This window comes from Ambystoma mexicanum, chromosome 9 (assembly GCF_040938575.1).
Source record: "Ambystoma mexicanum isolate Mex_15411 chromosome 9, UKY_AmexF1_1, whole genome shotgun sequence".
In the NCBI taxonomy this organism is placed as follows: Eukaryota; Metazoa; Chordata; class Amphibia; order Caudata; family Ambystomatidae; genus Ambystoma; species Ambystoma mexicanum.
The window spans coordinates 1,449,017,889-1,449,035,885 of record NC_090931.1 but is presented as its reverse complement, the minus strand read 5'-3'; the positions used below and the strand labels follow the sequence as shown (position 1 = coordinate 1,449,035,885).

Here is a 17,997-nt window from a genome sequence, read left to right as displayed (position 1 = left end):
GTAACAATATGCTGAATAAACACTCATACATTCAAAAAAAGAGTTACAATGTTTATTATGAGATATAATAATAATGAATGGAACAGAACAGAAATAATAGATAATAAATGTGCGCGGAATTCTACTTCTCTACAAAGCTTAAATTATCCATTGGGAGCCCCCGATTTTTGGAAAAAACAGCACTGATGCAGGCAGCTGTGCAGGCCTTGCTGCGGTCCATATCTCCATGGAATATGCCATAAGCTGGCACTTTGACCTGACCGCGTCACAATTATTTACCAAATGCTCTTCTCCCAGTACAATCCAGCCTGTCCATCAAGGCTGGCTCTCTGGCCTGTCTCTTGTTATACAAGTTTGAGAAACAAAAACATCTGCAGGAACAAAACACACCTTGCTTCCCATCCAGATATACATTATACTACAGCAGAGAAAGAAAAGCTGCAAGCACACACACACTGTCAAGACTGTTTTAACACTCGAAGGACCAAAATGCCTATTCTGCAAGAGGAGCTTAATGTCAGCATGATCTGGGAAATTCAGATTTCACAGAGAGCTTAAGGTCACCAACAACATGTAGGTGGACATCCGGATAATAACTGACAGGAGGTATTCAGACAAAACAACCTTACTAATAGGGTCTAGAAGAGCCTGGCAATACCATCTTTGTACACAGCAATTTGGTTCACACCACCCCACAACACTTTCTCATTAGATTGTCCCAAAGTATTACCCAGACCTTGTACACTAATCATCCTGACACGTTTTGTTTGTGCAGACTGTGAGGGGTCAGCAATGAGAGGCAGACACAAAGTTGCAATGTGCTCAATATTGGGCAATTGTATTGAAAAAAAATGTGTTTGAAAAAAGGCCTATCTTGCCCTAACCAAAACAGAATGTCCCTATCTATAGAAAAAAGAAAAAAAAATTTCAACCGAGTTGTCCAAACATCATATATATACAATTTCAACAAAACAACCCTTGTCTCCAGGATTTAGTTTCCCTTCTGCTGAATGGTTTCAGGAAAAGGCAATTACTCTGTTTTACTAAAGTTCCATTTAGGTTAATGAAAATTTTGCTTTCCTGAGTATTCTCCTTAAAATGACAAGTCAAATGTTTTTTTTTTTTACAATACCGGTTGAAATATTTGAAAGACAGTCTTTTTTATAGCCTTTAGGATGGCCAAAACAAAATGTTCAGTTTTAACAAAAGTTTGATATTCTAAAGATCTTTTTCAACAAAACCTTGGATTATTTTGGTGTACTCCCCTGCTAGGAACTCCTTCACTGAACTATCCAATTTCAACAAAAACTTAATAGGACAGAAAATCCTTTTCATACAACCTTGAATTTCCTGTTATACTCCCCTGCCAGGAATACCCCCCTTTTTGACTGACACAGATCCCCTGGTGTACTCTCCTGCCACGTATCTCTTTCCAAAGAAGGTTCAACTGAAAACTCTGGAAATCCTGGTTTACTCTCCTGCCAGAAATATCCCCCGTTTGGCTCTCACAGATCCCCCTGGTGTACTCTCCAGCAAGGTATCTCTTTCAAAAAGGTTTCACTACCTGATGCACTCATCAGGTCTCGCCACAATATTCATATTTCTCTTAAATATCACACAATTGCACCTCATCAGTGGCATAACTTTGTTGACTTGTGTTAGCACTCGCACCAATTTCCCCTCACACTGACATATCCTATATGAGGGTCTGTCCAAGCTTGTTTTGTCAACTTCTCTTACAATGTCTCTTGGCTTTTGGCAATGCTTGTTCCAGTTTTCCCCCAAGTGACATCTCATGTCAGCAGAATTGTACAACTTCTGCCTCTTTGTTTCTCTTACAATGTCTTTTGGCAATGCTGGTTCCAGGTTTCTCCCAACTGATATTTCTTATCAGGTGAATTGCACCATGTTTGTTCTCTTATTCTCGCTGTAACTGTATTTGGTTGTTATTCGTGGTTCCTCGCCGATACGGTCGCTGCTTTCTGCTTTGACATCATCATGGACAACCTTTCTGCGGTTGCCGGTTTCCTTGCTGCACTTCGCAAGAGCCCGTCAGACTCTGCTGGGTCTCCCGCCACTCTGGTACATCAGATTGACAAGTGGCGGGTTGGAAGCACCTCTCTCCTTCAGCCTGGATCAGTCCCGCACACCGGCCTTTCTTCGTGGCTCTGCTTCCTGCTATGTGTACCCTGCAGCCCAATCTGGCTTCACCTTCTCTTTCTCCTCCCTCGGCAGGTGTTTCTCTGATTGATTTAAATTTCCCACGCAGTTGATTGAATGGACACCAACTGTACCGCACAGTACTATTGCCATTACTGTTGATCCTCATTGACTACTTACTCCTCCTCTTTGTCTCAATACTTAAAGCTTTCTGGGAATTGAAGTCCAAAGGTTTACCATAGTGTTTTAAGTTCTATTGTTGCACATTTCTATCTACACAACAATCATCATCAACATCGATGTCAAAGGAGTTGTAGAGAGATTACGCACATGCAAAGGATGAATACAGTTCTGCTTAAGTTGTTTAAGGCCTCACATTTAAAGGGTTCTGAATAATGACAGCAGGCCATTATAGACTCTGGGATTAGGGTTTCTTCTTCATAATCAAGGGAAGAATACTGCGTCTTCCTTAACAGAGCCATCACCTTCCCCCGACAGTCATCTCCTCTCATGTGATCCACCCTCTGAATACCACCCACAGGGCCGGGATCAGTTAGCGGCTGCCTTCCCCTGGCCTCATGGGAGGAGACTTTAGACTGGGGTTCGGTGATGATTCCGCAGGATTCATCACAAGACCCTCCAGTTAGTTATTGTGTTCATCCTATGTTCCTTTATCCCAAATAAAAATCTGGGATCAAAATAGATGTCTGGTCTGACTGGTCTATTAATTCTGTTACCTATGTGACAGCATTGACCTGCACTCACAGATTTGTATGCTCACTTCAAATATAATGCTTTCTCTCCTTCCCTTCATCCGAGGCACTTAACTAAATCTTTGAAGGGTTTGATGGTGCAGACCCTCTTACTTCCATGTCCCCTTAACGTTTCCCTCCTTTCCTTTTGTGGCACTACAAATCCTCTCAGTTCGCAGCTGGGACCATATAAAAGCAATAAATAACTCTTGCAGTAGATGGATTTCTGTAGACCTTGTAGGAATTTCATTGAGTTTGTAACTGTCACTAACGTCGGTTATATCTTCTTCTTCAGATGAGAAAGCAGATTCACCCCCTTCCTCCAACTCCTCACCTTCCACTTTCTTCTTAAGTTTTCCTTCCTTGTGTCTTGAAGGCTTCTCCTTTTTTTTAATGAAGATAAGGACGCCCTCGATAGGATGCCACCGTGCCAATAAGATAGGGGCAACGGGGGCGTTCCCACCGGGAGCGCCACCCAGGGGAAAAAGCCAAAGGCACAACAAACCCCTAAAGACTTCCTTCTGGTAGAATTGGCGAAGCAGACTGAAGCGCTGGAGAATGGTAGGTGGTGGAAGAGCCGATCAACCAACCGGCACAGGTTGGAACCAGAAGCACAGCGAGGTACCAGGGGAACACCAAGGCAGTTCGGTAGGTAAACACGGGACTGTAAAACAGTGGATCCAGCAAAGGGAGTAACAAAGGCAGTCCAGAGAGCAGGCAGGGTCAGAAAACCAGCAGATCCAACAAGGTACAAGGGAGTAGCAAAGGCAGTCCGGTGAGCAGGCAGGGTCAGTAACCAGCAGATCCAACAAGGAACAAGGGAGTAGCAAAGGCAGTCCGGTGAGCAGACCAAGGAAGAAAGAAAAATAAGGATGAAAGGAAGAAAACAGGCCAGGAGGAAAATAAGGTAAAAGGACTAGAGCAGCAGAGGACAGAAAAAAAGAGGAGGGAAAAAGGAAAGGAAAGGTAGGCAGGAAAGAAGGGAAAAAGCTAACTAGAATCAAGGGGGAGGCAGAGGAACCCTAGCAAGGCAAGATAGACGAAAAAAAATGCTAGCGGGAACAACCACGGGAGCGGCAGCAACACAGGAAGGAACCCGGAAACGTTGCAACGCGCACGTATCCCGGAAGCGGTGGAATTTATACCTCCGGCCACGTACGCGCGCAACGTCTAGGACGGCGCAGGGATCGCTGAGCAAGAAAATCAATGACGGACTGTCTCGCCAGCGATCCCGCGCCAGCGATTCCATACCCGCCATCTCTGCCGCGATGTGACAGTAACTTACATTGCTCTTTATTCTTTAGGAAACAATATTTCACTATCTCCATTAGATGTAATAAAGTAATCAGATGTCAGGGCGAGAAAGGGGTGGGAACAGCATACAAAGGCCACACTAGAGACTATAGAGGGGTCAGGCTTTGGTCATCCCAGAGCCCTGTGAGCTTCTTGACTCGGAGGTATGGCTAAGCTTTCCCCAAATAAACAATATCACTACTGTTGGAAAACTAGACAGTCGAGGTGTGAGGCCCCTTTTTGGGGCAACAAAACCCCAGAACATATTTGATTCCCAGATTCACGACTAGGTAACAAGGAATCCAATGGTACACATATGAGTGAAGAATAGGAAGTGGCTCAACCCTGTAACCATTTGATGGGTAGCAAGTACGAGTCGCCTTGCTGGATGATAATTTCATGAAGACCTACAAATTACAGCAGACATATGGGTGTTTTCGAACATTAATGTTTACCACAAACGCAATGCAATATGCAATGGTAGAAATGATGCATTAGATTGCTACCACATACTGGATGTAGACGAACACAGGTCCACCTCTGAGGCTGAGAGCCTCCATTGTGAGTGCAATGCAGGACAATGTGCAATTTTCCCTCTCTCGTCCCCCATAGTCCAGTGTTCATTAGGACACCAGTGATAAAACCAATGCCGAACAATGGGGAATGGACAAAGAAGTGGGTTCCCAAGGCCTATCGCCAACAGGACACACCCTTCCAATGGACAAATTGTTGCAACTGCCAGGGAGATGTCTGGACATCGGAGCTCAAAAACCTCACACTCGTTATTACCAAGTTCTTAAGAGAGGAAGATCTTAGAGAAGAACTTTTGTATCTGAGAACAACAGTCGGATCATAAACCTACAGGTTTAACCTGATAAATGTGGACTTGTGCTTGGCGTAGAAGATGAATGTTGTAAAAAACTGACTGTACTTTGGCTGCGACCTGACCACTACAGCCAAGGTCACTCTGCCAAACACAGCCAAGATTCTTAACCTTAGTAGTGTATTTAAGATTAGACCCCAGGAACTGGGGAGGTGGAGGGCTACTTTTTCCCTCAAGCAGGTGTTTGGTTCCAAATAAAATAACCCCTGTTTTTTTGGGGTGAAGTTGCAACCAATTTAAGTGCCACAAAGACATTTTCTTACTGCCACTGAAAGCCATTCCCTAGATTTTCCTGTTTCGGAAGATGAAACCTATTTGCATATATTTTAAATGAACTAGACGTAATCTTTTGGAAACCCTAGAAAACATTGTGGTCCTTTCACCGAAGACAGTGCCACGGAATCGTACCATTACTGCGACTACAGTATGTTGTCTGGTACGATTCCTGCGCCTTTGCGTGGTAAAAGAATGCCGACCCCCATTACTGCAACTAAGGGAAGCAGGGGTGTCCCCGCTCCTCTTAGTCGTGGCAACGGAGGTCAGGGGTGTCCTCCGCTTCTCTTAAATTGAGTGCGGGGGACAAGAAAGATGAAAGAAAAATAATAAGGGACACTGCAGAGCCAGCGCTGACCCATGTAAGTGGGTGAGAACTGACGCTGCAGGGATCGAGGGAAGTCGGCGGCACACTTCTGTGTATGCCGCCATTAAGGTAAGTGGGCGGGGGGGAGTGTGGCAGGGGGATGCGGGCCACAGTGAACTACACTGCGCTGCGCCATAATGGTGGTCGAAATTTACGTCAGCGGAATTTCAGGCGGCGCAGTGATCCCATAGATTCACTGCCACCCACTGCAAAACAGCTTCATCCTTTTTTATAATCTGTAGCCAATCTTGTGACACACCCACCCTCTGGAAACTCGATCCCGGTATCGGCTTGGAATGCTTCCAAAAATCTCCAATTTCACAAATCTCTCAAAGCATGTTTTTTTTTTTCCAACAACAGCTGACCACGGACTAATCCCAATGGATGCACAGACCACAACTCACAGCACTGCAATACTGTTAAAAGATGCCAGCCCAAGTACTGGCTAACCAGAGCCTGAACCGCACTCAGCTGCTCTCAAGCTAGATCTGAGATTTAAACAATAAAATGAAATAAAAATAATGACCTTTAGGTCCCTGTAACAAGGATGAGTAAATGAAAATGTCACCCAAATAGACCATTCTAAATGAATTCCAATTATTGAAGGGATGGAAGCCATATAAACCTCTGATGTACCGATCGAGCATTGCAAAATGTGATGGGCATCATAAGATTTTCATAATATTCAATGTGGCGTCTAAAATCAGTGTAAAGCCGTAATTCCTATTTTTGGGGATTCTACAGCCCCTCAAACCTTTGTTTTTTTCCCTTTTCCCTTTTTGGATCTTTGACTTATTTTTAGTAGTCAAAGGGACCTCTCATTAAGTCTGCCTGCCATTGTAAACCTTTTTACCTTATATGTGGTATTGGGTTGCCCCCAAGGCATCCAGTCCCATGGGTCCTTGTCAGGTACCTTAATTTGGCCCTAGTGTGATTGTGTAACTTTGCACTGGTTTTCGGGAGTATGTTGGTGGCAGCTGTGCTTTAGATTTGGCTTTACCAAGGGTGCAAACTATTTTACTGCATTGGTAGCCCAATGCACCTGGTTGATGGGCATTGGGGTTATAATGTGTTTTTTTTTAAATCCTGCTCTCTGCCATTTTGTTTCCTAGGGCTCCTTTCGTTCAGGGTGTCCACGAGGTAGGCCGAAACTGGCCACTCTGATCATGTAGGCTCGTTGGAGGCCATCATGACAGCCTCCATATTGGTCCTAACTAGTTTAGGCCACTATAGGTCCCTGGACTATCCCTCTCACTTCCTGACGGTTGGGTCTGTGGATAAGTGGCAGCTCTAGTGACTAATCAGAATGGTCACTAGAACTGCCACTATTTCTGACATCTGACCATCAGCCCCCAGCCCAATTTGGCCAACCCCTTTTTTGCAAGGGTATTTATGCTTTATCCTGCCCCAATTGCACCTCTTGGTTCCTGTTCTGCAAAGAGAAAGAAGCAGGTCTGCTGAAGGGTTTTGCCCCGATTCCCACCGTTTTTGCCATTTTAATCCCTGACTTGGCCACACTGGCTAAGTACAGTGGTTTAGGCATATCACGGGTTGGGTTCTTTGCCTCTGGAAGTCCAGCCCCTGAAGTCTGCTGCAGTCTCCCACATCTGTTGGTTGTAGCCTTCTTCACCAGGACTATTGTATGGACCATTAACCACCACCACCCACGGTTTACCGCATGGATCCTCTGCTTGTACGTGGGTCGTTGCTGAAGTCCAGAAGGTGGTTCCAAGTCTCAACCGCATACCAGATCACCATCTTAGGATGTTTGAGGGTGCACCAGCCGTTGTCCCCATCCTGGGAGTGTCTTTCTGCTGAGCTGCATTCTTTTTTGGACCACTGTGCCACCACGAGCAGTTTTCACAGGTCCCCTTACCTGGGTCTTCCTCACCGGAATCAATCTTGCAAGCTTAAAGGAAGACATTATGGAATGGCCTTCACTTTCTTTCCTGGGTTGCTGGGGCCTTTGTTGGCCATTGGTTCGAGTCCTTGAGAAACAAATCCTCCAAACTGCACCAGTGGGGAAAAAACTGTTTCTTCACTGGGTTGTTTTGCCCTGTTCTAGCCTTTGTTGCCAAAACTACCAATTTGAGCATATTGAGAATATTCGCGATACTCAGTCAGGCGTCCCTCTGGTCCAGGGTGCGATACCTTGATGGTGAGTCTTTACTGCATTCCCCATAGACTTCTATTGGAAGTCCTCCTACTCTACTTCTTCTTTTGGAGCAGGGGTCCATCTTCCAACCTCTGGAACACTTCTTTGGGGTCCCATTTAGCCTACCCAGGGGTGTTCACTGCGGAATCTGGATTTGTGGGGTAGAACAGACTCTATATAAATAATCACACTCATTTCCTTGCAAAGGTAATAAGCCATTATCACCAAAAGAGCCCTTCAACTGTTAATCGCTGCAACAAGAGATTTCCCATAACTGGGAGATGCAATAACTTAGAAAGAAAGCATCTATACATTATTTTCAAACTGAACTCCTACTTGTCTAATATGTTTATCAACTGGCCCAGAACGTAATGCAGTGCTGTCTGTCAATCAATGAACAATATCAGCAAATGTCTTACGAACCACAGTAATCACCCTTTCACTGGGCCATATCACATACATATGCACCCCTGAAATGCCAAAACCCAACAAGGAGGGTGCCTCCCAGGAGTACAACAAAAAGATAAAATATAGTTTAATATAATCCAAGACAGACCAGGCAAACCTTAACAGACTAGCCAACCAAGGAAGGCAAACATATCCTCCTAACCTCTCCCTCCCCAAAGGAGGTGGGTAATTGTGTTCCCTAAATATCGAGCAAAACAATCCTTTATGAAATGTTCTTTCAGACCACAGTACAGACACTAGCCCATTCACCGTCCTCGCTCTGCCTCAGAAAGCAAATTATGGACTGCGACAATTTGCATAATCTTCTGGGTCAGGGATGTTGGCTCATATAAGAGCTTGCACAAAGTTATTCCACTTACTTGGGCAGACCTTACTCAAGCTCCAAGCACTTTTCCCCCTGTATCTTTCCCTCTTTCTTTCCTACGCATGATATCTACGGATTTAAGCGCTTTAGAAGTAAACAAAAAAAAAAAGAAATACCAACACAATCAGTTCCTGAAAAAAGGACAGATGGACAGACAACACTGGCCAACTCATACTTTGTTTTCTGCTTGAGTCTTTTAAAACAAGTACTGTGTTGTCCTTTCCAACCATTGGGTTTCAGCAGCCAAATGCTTCAAACCGGGAAAAATATATTCCCGGCTCATTGTTACAGTTCGAGTGGCCCTTCTTCAACAAATAATTTATTTCCTGGCTACCCAAACATTTAGCATTCAGCTACCACAAAGGCAGCCTAATTGTCCAAGACTGGTTGAACTGAAATTGCACAAGACATTTCCCACGCAAAAGCAGGATCTACAGACTTTCTGATAACAAATCCAACCTTCATCCAGTATCAAACCAGCAAACAACGCTTAAAAGTGAACCGAACTAGAATTAAAGGAATACTTGACCTGATGGGCTCTCCCTTAAATATACTACTTGAAAAGGGGTTGCTATTGTACCCAGTACTCTAGGATGGCCGTACTGCCATCACACCCTTCAAATAAGCATTCGTGTTGTTTCAAATAAGCATTCGTGTTGTCTCGGGTCTACCCATCTGCAGTCATACTAGTCACAGCTCAGGTCAGTTCATGTAAATGGCCTTTCTTCTGGTTTGTTTCATTTTGGCGTCATGGTGTCCCAAAGACTTGCTTTCCTTCTTGCCTCAAACATATGGCTCACACTTCATTGAAGCCATTGCACTGAGGCATGTGAAGCAGCCCATGGGGAAAACAACTTGTTACGGGAAAGGTTTCTAGGCACAAAAATAAACCAGAAGGAATTTTCATCCAGGGTCAGACTCCTGAGACCCAATCACAGAGGACAAGCGAACAAGAACTCTGCAGCATATGTAGGAGTGAAGGACAATAAGTATAGCAAAGCTTTATCCGCCCATCACTGGCAAGACTGTTTTATACTGCCCTTGTAGGAATGCGGTACAAGTAGTCATACAGGTTTGTGATAATCCAATAGGGTATGTCTGCAAAGGAAACGATGTTAAAAGTAAAAGTATGCATCTAGAAAGGGGCCTTAACTGCTGCTTTCCTTTCTGTACCTGCACACTGTTTCCCAAATCACATGGAACATGCCATCCCAGAAGGCAATTCTGGACCAGGCAGCTACAGTCGTGTCCTTTTGTTGTTGGCCGCTATGCTGCACTGCACGTGACACATAACATTCACAAGGTTGGCCAAATGGGGAGGCTGGTATTAGGTTGTGTGTCTCCTGCTTTCACATCTGACTATCTAACTGCTAGATTACATCTTGGCCTGTGTGAGTTTGTAACTCTTATATGTCTCTTTCTCTCTCTCTCTCTCGTCCTCTGCCTCAGATTATCCACTGTGATCAATGCCCATCAGATCCTTGTGCTGAAAGATGGACACATCGTTGAGCGAGGAAGGTAAGATCCGCGGTTGGTCTTATGGAAGTGCTGCATGGTTTTGCATGATGTCACAAGGAAGTAGCATCAGATGGATGTCAACAGTACAGTGTGTGTGTGTGGCACTGGTAGACTAAATGCTTTAGAGATACAACTATGCACTCTCCTGGCAAGGTTACAGTTTTGAAGTATGTTGACAGTGTCTCAAAGAGAGAAGGTAACATGTGTGCGTTATAGTAGAGCAAGAATATGTAGACCTTTGTTAGGTTCACATATTTGCACATTCCCTTTCTATAAACCATGATTATCTGAGTTGGGGGTGTAATTGAAGTAGCCTCCCCCCTGCCCCCCCCCCCCCATGCTCGGTGCATCTTCTATGTGAGTCTTATGAATATATTCATGCTTGATAAAATGAGTAGTGGGAGTAAGACTCGGACACAAGGTGGTAGGTTGATTGTTAAAGAGTTTTATTAATAACCAAAGAATGAGGGGGAAGTTGGAGGCAAACCTAACCGACCGTATCTCTAGGAGGGGCTTCCCTGCCTCAACGAAACTAGTTAATGAAAACTGTCTGTGTCAGAATGTCCCAAAGTAAAGTTTGCCGTCCTGTGTCAAAATCCTAACCTATCCCCCACAAGCTAAGCTAAGGTTAATGTGCTAAGGGAATGTTTCTTGGCTATCTGCCTGTAGCCCAGCTTTGTAGTTTCAAACAAAAGTTCCAAAAGGTGCAGAAAGCAAACAAAATGTTCCACACAACTCAATGAGTTGGTTCCCTTTCCCCTAGCGTCTTTCCAACTTTATCCAGAATAGTAGAAAGGTAAGTAAAAGTTCCACAAGACTCAAGGGGTTGATTCCTTTTGCCCAGAGTCTTTCCAACCTTCTTGGTCGGCCTGACTCCCAGGCCCTGTGATAATGTAGAATGGCCTGGACTCCTTTCCCAAGCCATTGCGAGGGTCTCAGACCCTTTGTGAGCAGACCCGGCTCCCGGGTACTGCGATGAAGAACAATGAGATGCCTTTTTCCAAGATGTGTTGTGGGTCCTAGACGCTTGTGAACAGACTTGGCTTCCAGGTACTGCGACAAACAACAACAACAACCTGGATGACTTCTTCCAAGCTGCTTTGTGGATCCCCAGGCCCTTGTTCAGTGCCCCCTTCTTGGTCCACTCTCCTGCCAAGTGGGGTAACGACCTCCGTATCACTGCCTCTTCTCTTTAGCTTCATGTCCACCCACAGCCTTGGTTTACTCTCCTGCCAAGGTCTCAGAGTGCTAATCGTGTATTTGGGCTTTCTGTTTCTCTTTCTTATTATCAGGGCTGAACCTCCCCAGTGTGAGTCCCAGACCCCCTTCTCGTTCAGTTCACAATTCTCTTTGTGCCCCAGCCTTGGTTTACTCTTCTGCCAAGGTCTGTGAGCACTATTGGTAAGTGGAAAGTTTGTATCCCTTTTTATTGTGATTTGGGATGTGTTTTCCCAGCCAGGACCCCAGACCGCCTTCACTGTGCTGCTGTACGCTGGAAAATATTCAGCTATCTTAGTCCTTAATCCCTTTAAGGTTCCTTCCTGTGGGTCTTCCCAACCCCAGCATTGCCCACCATAATTCCTGTAGGGTCTTGGCGGTTGCCCTCCGGTTGTCTGCAGGTCTCCAATGATCTTCTGTGGCTTCCCAGAGCCTTCTCTGTTCTTCTGCGAGCCTTTCCAGCAGCCCGATGGTGGGATCTCTGATATCCGTCAGCATCCGTTCCCAGCGAGAGCACTTCCTCTTCTGCGGATGTGCTCCTCTGCCCGACTCTGTGGTCTGACTCTCCTTGCATAGCTTGCCAGGATTCCGGTCCGTGCCGAGAGGTAGAAGAGCCCATCCTTCGGTTCCCTCTCTCGATTTGTATGACAGCGGGCCAATCAGTTAGTTATAACTAGACCGCATGCTTTGGTTCTCAGCATTGATCCCCATTGCTCTTGGCCTCTTCTTCGTGCCAGTACTGTCAATGACTATTTTATGGGTGTTTTCCTTCTCAATGTTTTCTACTTGTAATGTGTGACAAAGGTATATTGGGGTAGCTGATGGGAGGGTAAGAGAGGGTTTTATAGGGAAGGTGGGAGGGTCCAAGGGATACTGCATTCTCACAAGGTGGCCGCTACTCTCAAAGAGGTCCTCCCTCCCCATGAGATTGAAAGTAAGCGTCCCCAATGAGGTAGAAAACCCCCTTAGTGAGAGGCAATAAAGGACACACCCCAGGAGGGAATGAGACCACGACCAAGTGCGGGTGAAGTTAAAAGGTTTTTATCTAAATCAAATAGGGCATGCATAGGACTCTGCAAAATCCGAGAGTGCTCTGTCTGACCGTAGCAAAGACAGTCAGTTATATTATAAATACACGTCATGCATGAGGTAAGCTCTAGGGGCCACACAGTCTTGGGGATTGGATGGCGATGGCAAGCTATTATGTAGACTATAGGTTTGGTGCTCCATGATTGGCGGAGATCCACGTGGTGGCATCACGACGTGCTTGGGTCGGCTGGGCTCATCTAGGTGGGGCTCTCTGGCGCGGGCTTTCAGTGGAGATTCACCACGATAGTTCTAGAAACTTGCCCTTGTGGCCTTTCATACCCATTCATCACACTCATTTATACCAAGTTGTTGTTTTAAAACTTCTAACGCGTTAACCTAATGCCCAGGTGGGGACACAGGAAAACAATATGCAGTACAAGGCTGATTCCATACATCATAAAGTTGTCAGTAGCAAGGGGTCCAGTCTCGTGGGTCAGAGTGTCTTTTCAGGGGGCATGGGTCAGGCTATCTTCATCATTTTACTCTGTTTGATGCAGTAAATGATGACTCTGGGGGATGTTTTCACAGGGGACGGTTCACTCCCTTTGTGGTCGGTTGGATTTGGGGCGAACTGGCATACCATTGGGTCAGTGGGGGCACCAAGCTGGCACCTCAAAGGCGATTTAGGACCAGGTAGCTCATAATTCATTTGGCCTGGCCATGGTGGTCTCTGCCATGGGGGAGGTAAATACTTGAAGCAGGTCCAGCAGGAATGCAGGGAGGTGAAGCTGTGCTGCTCGAACACCAGCGAGCGCCTGCGTGCCTTGGCGGGAGGAGGGGGACATGGCCTTGTAACTCTGAGCAACTCTCTATCCACGGTGTGCACACTATACCATTGGAGGGGACGAATGCTGAAGCTGGGAGCATTAGGGAAATTACACATTTCTGGCATTTACATTGTATACATTACTAAATTCATGACAATGTGGGTTTTTCAATATCACATGCAGTACATAATATTAGTCGGTCTTAATACTTGTAATTCATGAGAAAGGCGGACGAATAACAAAACATGAGGTAGTGTCAGGTTAGGTCATACACTCAGGAGCATCAAAGCAACATATTAATGTAATGTTTCAATTATACTACAAACTGATTCGATACCCTATATAGTTTTCCTGTAATACATACATCATACACAAGCATTTTATATATTGTTTTTTCAATTATCCTTTTTACAATAGCAGCAAACATTGGTTGGCACAGGGTGAATATATCGAGTAGTTCGAGGGGATTGGGTCCTATGACGTATTCCATATCTATGACATGTAATCACCACAGCTGTGCTGCTTCGGAAACTTTTCCAGCGTCTGCGTCCTGCGTCGATGACGTCGATGCGCCGCCGTCGAGGACCTCCTCCGACGTCCGACGTCATCCGATGTGATAAGTAGGACGCACGACGCCCGTAGCCTCAGTTCCGTTTTTTCCGCGAACGTGTTGCTTCGTGTTTCTCGGTTCTAGCCTCGACTCTTTGGAGTTCTGTTCTTTCTGGTTCTTCGAACCTGTTCGTTTGTTATCCTTCGAAGATGTCTTCCGCTTCGTCTGCAACCCCGCGTCCGGGCTTCAAGAAGTGCGGGGAGTGTGGGTCCAAGATGTCGGTGACTGACTCGCACGACGCCTGCCTCTGGTGCCTCGGGGAGGCCCACGACACGGATGACTGTATCGACTGCCAGTCGCTTACGTCCAAGGCCTTACGCGAACGTAAGAAGAAATTGTCGGTAGGTCGGGTGTCCAAGCCCCGGAAGTCGAAGTCGGCGGGGCTTTCGACGGATGATTCGAGGGGTGACTCTCCGCGTCATCGTCGGAAGTCTCGTCGGTCTTCTTCTAGGAGTCGGTCTCGCCACTCCTCGGCCTCTTCGAGGCATTCTCGGAAGCGCCGACACCGGTCGCCTTCCAGGTCCTCTTCCGAGGACTCTGCCCGGCACGTCGGTTATCCCACCAGCCGTGCGACGCCGGAGGAATGGGCTTCCTTCGGGAAGAAAATGTTGGCGATTCTTGAGTCGCAGGGTACTCAGCCGTCCGCGCCCCCGCGTGGGGTCGGCCGTGAGAGCATTTTATATATTGTTTTTTCAATTATCCTTTTTACAATAGCAGCAAACATTGGTTGGCACAGGGTGAATATATCGAGTAGTTCTACACTGTTTCTTGGAACATGAAGGCATCTTGGGGGTGTACGGGGTCACTTTGCTTTAACATAAGTAGTTTGTATTATACATTTACCATTAATTACTACCCACTCTTTAGCAACAGGAATAAGGCTGAGAGACTCAAGGGTTTAGTATGTCTGGTTAACACTTTATCTGGGGAACTGGGCAGGAGGGTCAGGGACACCATATATTGCCTGTGCAGGGGTTAGGCGCGGGGTCGGGGTGTGTTTTGAGGGGGATGGTTTTTGTTCTTTTCCAGACTCCAACTATGAGTCCGGTCATTCCTAGGGCAATGATGTACTGCAGAAGGTAAATGATACAGTGTTTGTTCTGTTACTTGTTTGTGTTTAGTTTCTCGTGAGAATGGGCTTTCAGCGGATCTGCCATGGGGTGGAGGCTGGGGGAAGGGCAGGCCTCTCCGTGTGCGGTCAAGTGGGGGCCGAGCTGCAGTTTTGTACGCCACCTATTCTGAATGGGCCTGGGTTCAGTACACTTAAAATGGAGTCTTGTTTATTACAAAATGGTGTCTGTTATGCCAAGCTACTGGCCGTGCAGCCTCACGTGTCGATCCGCAGCCGCCCTGCCTCCCGAGCCCAGGTGCATGGGGGGCTGCCGACGAGTCTTGAGCCTCACGTAGGTGGGCAATGCAGGGGAGGGGGGGTCTTACAGACCTTTCCTTCCATACAAGATCCTTCCGCTGAGTACCACCTCCAGGAGGACTATCAGGTAGCGGCCACACCTGCCAGACCTCATGGAAAGGGGCTCCCCCATCGAAAGTAGTGGCAAAACCTTGGGATTCATCTCAGAAGTCTCAAGACTAGTCACAGAACAGCTGTAGGAAGTATGCAAGTTAAACAAAATTTGGTGTTATAGATACACAACAAAATATGTTGGATGAGAGTATTTTATTGTGTGCACACAAATCAACAGACCAGACCAAGCCTGGTGTAAGGTTTAAAGGAACTTTATTTTTATTCTGAATGAGAGCTGTAGAGAAAAACAAATAGGTCATTGACTTGGACAGAGCTTCAACCTAAATTCATACCCCTGAGGTTACCTTCGGCTGGCCCTTTCTGCCTTCCACAAAAGTCCTTTAAACCACTTCCACAAAATGATTGAGTCCACAACAAAAATATCTCCTCCCTAGAATGACCAAGATGGTTTCTCCTTCCCTACTCCATGGGAATATTATCAAACACTGGACCTGCTCTGCCTCTCTCACTTATGTACCTCTTGGCAGTCACAAATTTCTGGTCCCAAAAAAAAGGTTAGTGCTCCTGAAAGTCTTACCAGGGTTAGAAACTTCTGGACACCTCTCCCGTTGATGGCTCGGCCATGATTTCTACCTCTTTTTCACCTCTTTACTCCACCTCTGATATGCCTTGATGCTACACCACATGCTCATTCCTCCTCTGATTAATAAAATTATTTTCTTGTATTGCACTTCTTGCTGGAGTCGAGCCTCTAAGAGCGGGACCAAGTTTTGAACCTGTGCTGCTTGCCGTAATCTTGCTTCCAAGACACGCTTCTGCTCCTGAGCCATCCTGCAAGCCCAGGCGCACTGGCGTAACGGGGGCCCTTGAGATGCAGGGGGGCCTGCCTCCACATGTCCTGAGAGCGGGGCTCCCCTGGACTTTAAAACAAAAAAAGGTATTTTTCTTTTTGTAGTCGCTCTGCCGTCATAAAGAATGTATTTCCATTACGGTTCTACGGCTCCCCTCAACCCCTTGGTGTGTGTGAGTGTATGGTGAATGGGTGCACATTTAAATATATGGTTGGCTGCCGAGGACCCGTGCGCTTGGGCACAACGAGTTAAAATCCTGTCCAAATGCGACTAAAGCTCGACGAGATATAGCCGTGGGGAAACTGGCCGACACCTGGCGCTGAAGCAATCCGGCTGCGGGAACCATGCAGATCCACCAATACGCCGGTGATACAAGAGCGCTGCAGGCCGCGAGTGGGAGGAGCCTACCAGCGCGGCTCTCGCCTGGGAACATTCACTGGCCCTAGTCAGGGATGGAGTGAGAGGACTGTGGCTGTTGGCGTTGCCGGGGGCTCCCGTGCTCGCCCGACGCCTAGGTGCTGCCTGGTCGTGAGGAGCTGAGGAGGAGGTGGAGGCGCTCTGTGCCCTCCCGTGCACGAGGGTTGGTTGAGGCGCGGGACCAGGCCGGAGCGGTTGGGCTGACGTTCCGGCTCCCTGGCCCATACTCGTCCACTGATACGGTGCCGGAGGGGTGATGGGGGAGGGGGTGCGCCGCGTGGTAGCCCTCGCCCTGTCTTGCCTGGGTCTTCCGCCCGGGCCGCGGCTGCCGCTGCAAAGGGTAAATAAATAAAATAAAAGCTGGTCGCCAGGCGGGAGCACCATCAACATTGCTGGCTGGGAGAGGCACCCCGGGCTCCACGCAACTGAGCCGCCCAACGTTGGCCTACAACAACTTCCTACTGTGGGGCACGCTGACCCCCCTTGGGAGTCGCTAATGATACGGATGGCCCCCCGGGGCACTACATCGTGATCAGCTGATACAGGTGAGCTACAACACTGCTTGATAGCTGTTATCCCGCCCCCCTGTCACCAGGTGACGCTCGGAAATTGCTCTCACGGCCTTCTGCTACTGGGAAATAATGGAACACCTATGATCAAATACTGCATCTGTGGCCACAGGATAATATAAACATATACTAAATACGTGGAAGAGCACAGTCCATTTGTGCTGATAGGTTCCAGAATCATACAACACAGAGTAAATCACAGACGCTCCCAGAGACCCATCTCTTGGCCAGAGGATCCACGTGGTGGTGGTGTGAGCACCTATAGCAAATTTCTGCGTTGCCACTAACACTGGTTCAGGTGGGAACAGCACACAGCTCTTCGCTGTCTTGGGGGAACCACATAAAACAGGCAAATACTCCAAGACCCCGGGTAGCAAAAAGAAAGGCCCAATGGACACTTACACTAACAGCCAGGGCCCAACCACTGTGGCCGAAATACACTCAGAGCCCACTGTCTCGGGAGAAAATGACGTAGGGGAGCGTGAAGACAAATTATCAATGCTGATGCAGAATGGGTTCTTGGCAGTGAATATGAAGCTGGATAAAATAGTGGCTACCATAGGATCCATGAGGGCCAGAATAGACGAAGAGAGTGCGCGCGTCACAGAAACTGAAAACAGGATAAGCGCTAATGAAGATACAATTGCTCACCACAGCCAAGACATTTCCCAAATTAAAGAAACGATGAGCAAGCTGCAAAACAAGTGCGAAGACCTCGAATCCCGATAGAGGAGAAAACGTGCGGGTGGTCGGCATAGCG

General features: G+C 47.0%; 1 protein-coding gene across 1 annotated transcript in view; it reads left to right on the top strand.

Moving 5' to 3' along the window:
* The window catches only part of ABCB6 (ATP binding cassette subfamily B member 6 (LAN blood group)), a 231,577-nt gene that overhangs the window by 191,827 nt on the left and 21,753 nt on the right, over positions 1 to 17,997 (top strand). Inside the window, exon 19 of the mRNA XM_069616874.1 lies at positions 10,165 to 10,233. Coding sequence (XP_069472975.1) covers positions 10,165 to 10,233 — 69 coding nt within the window. The remainder of the gene's footprint in view (positions 1 to 10,164; positions 10,234 to 17,997) is intronic.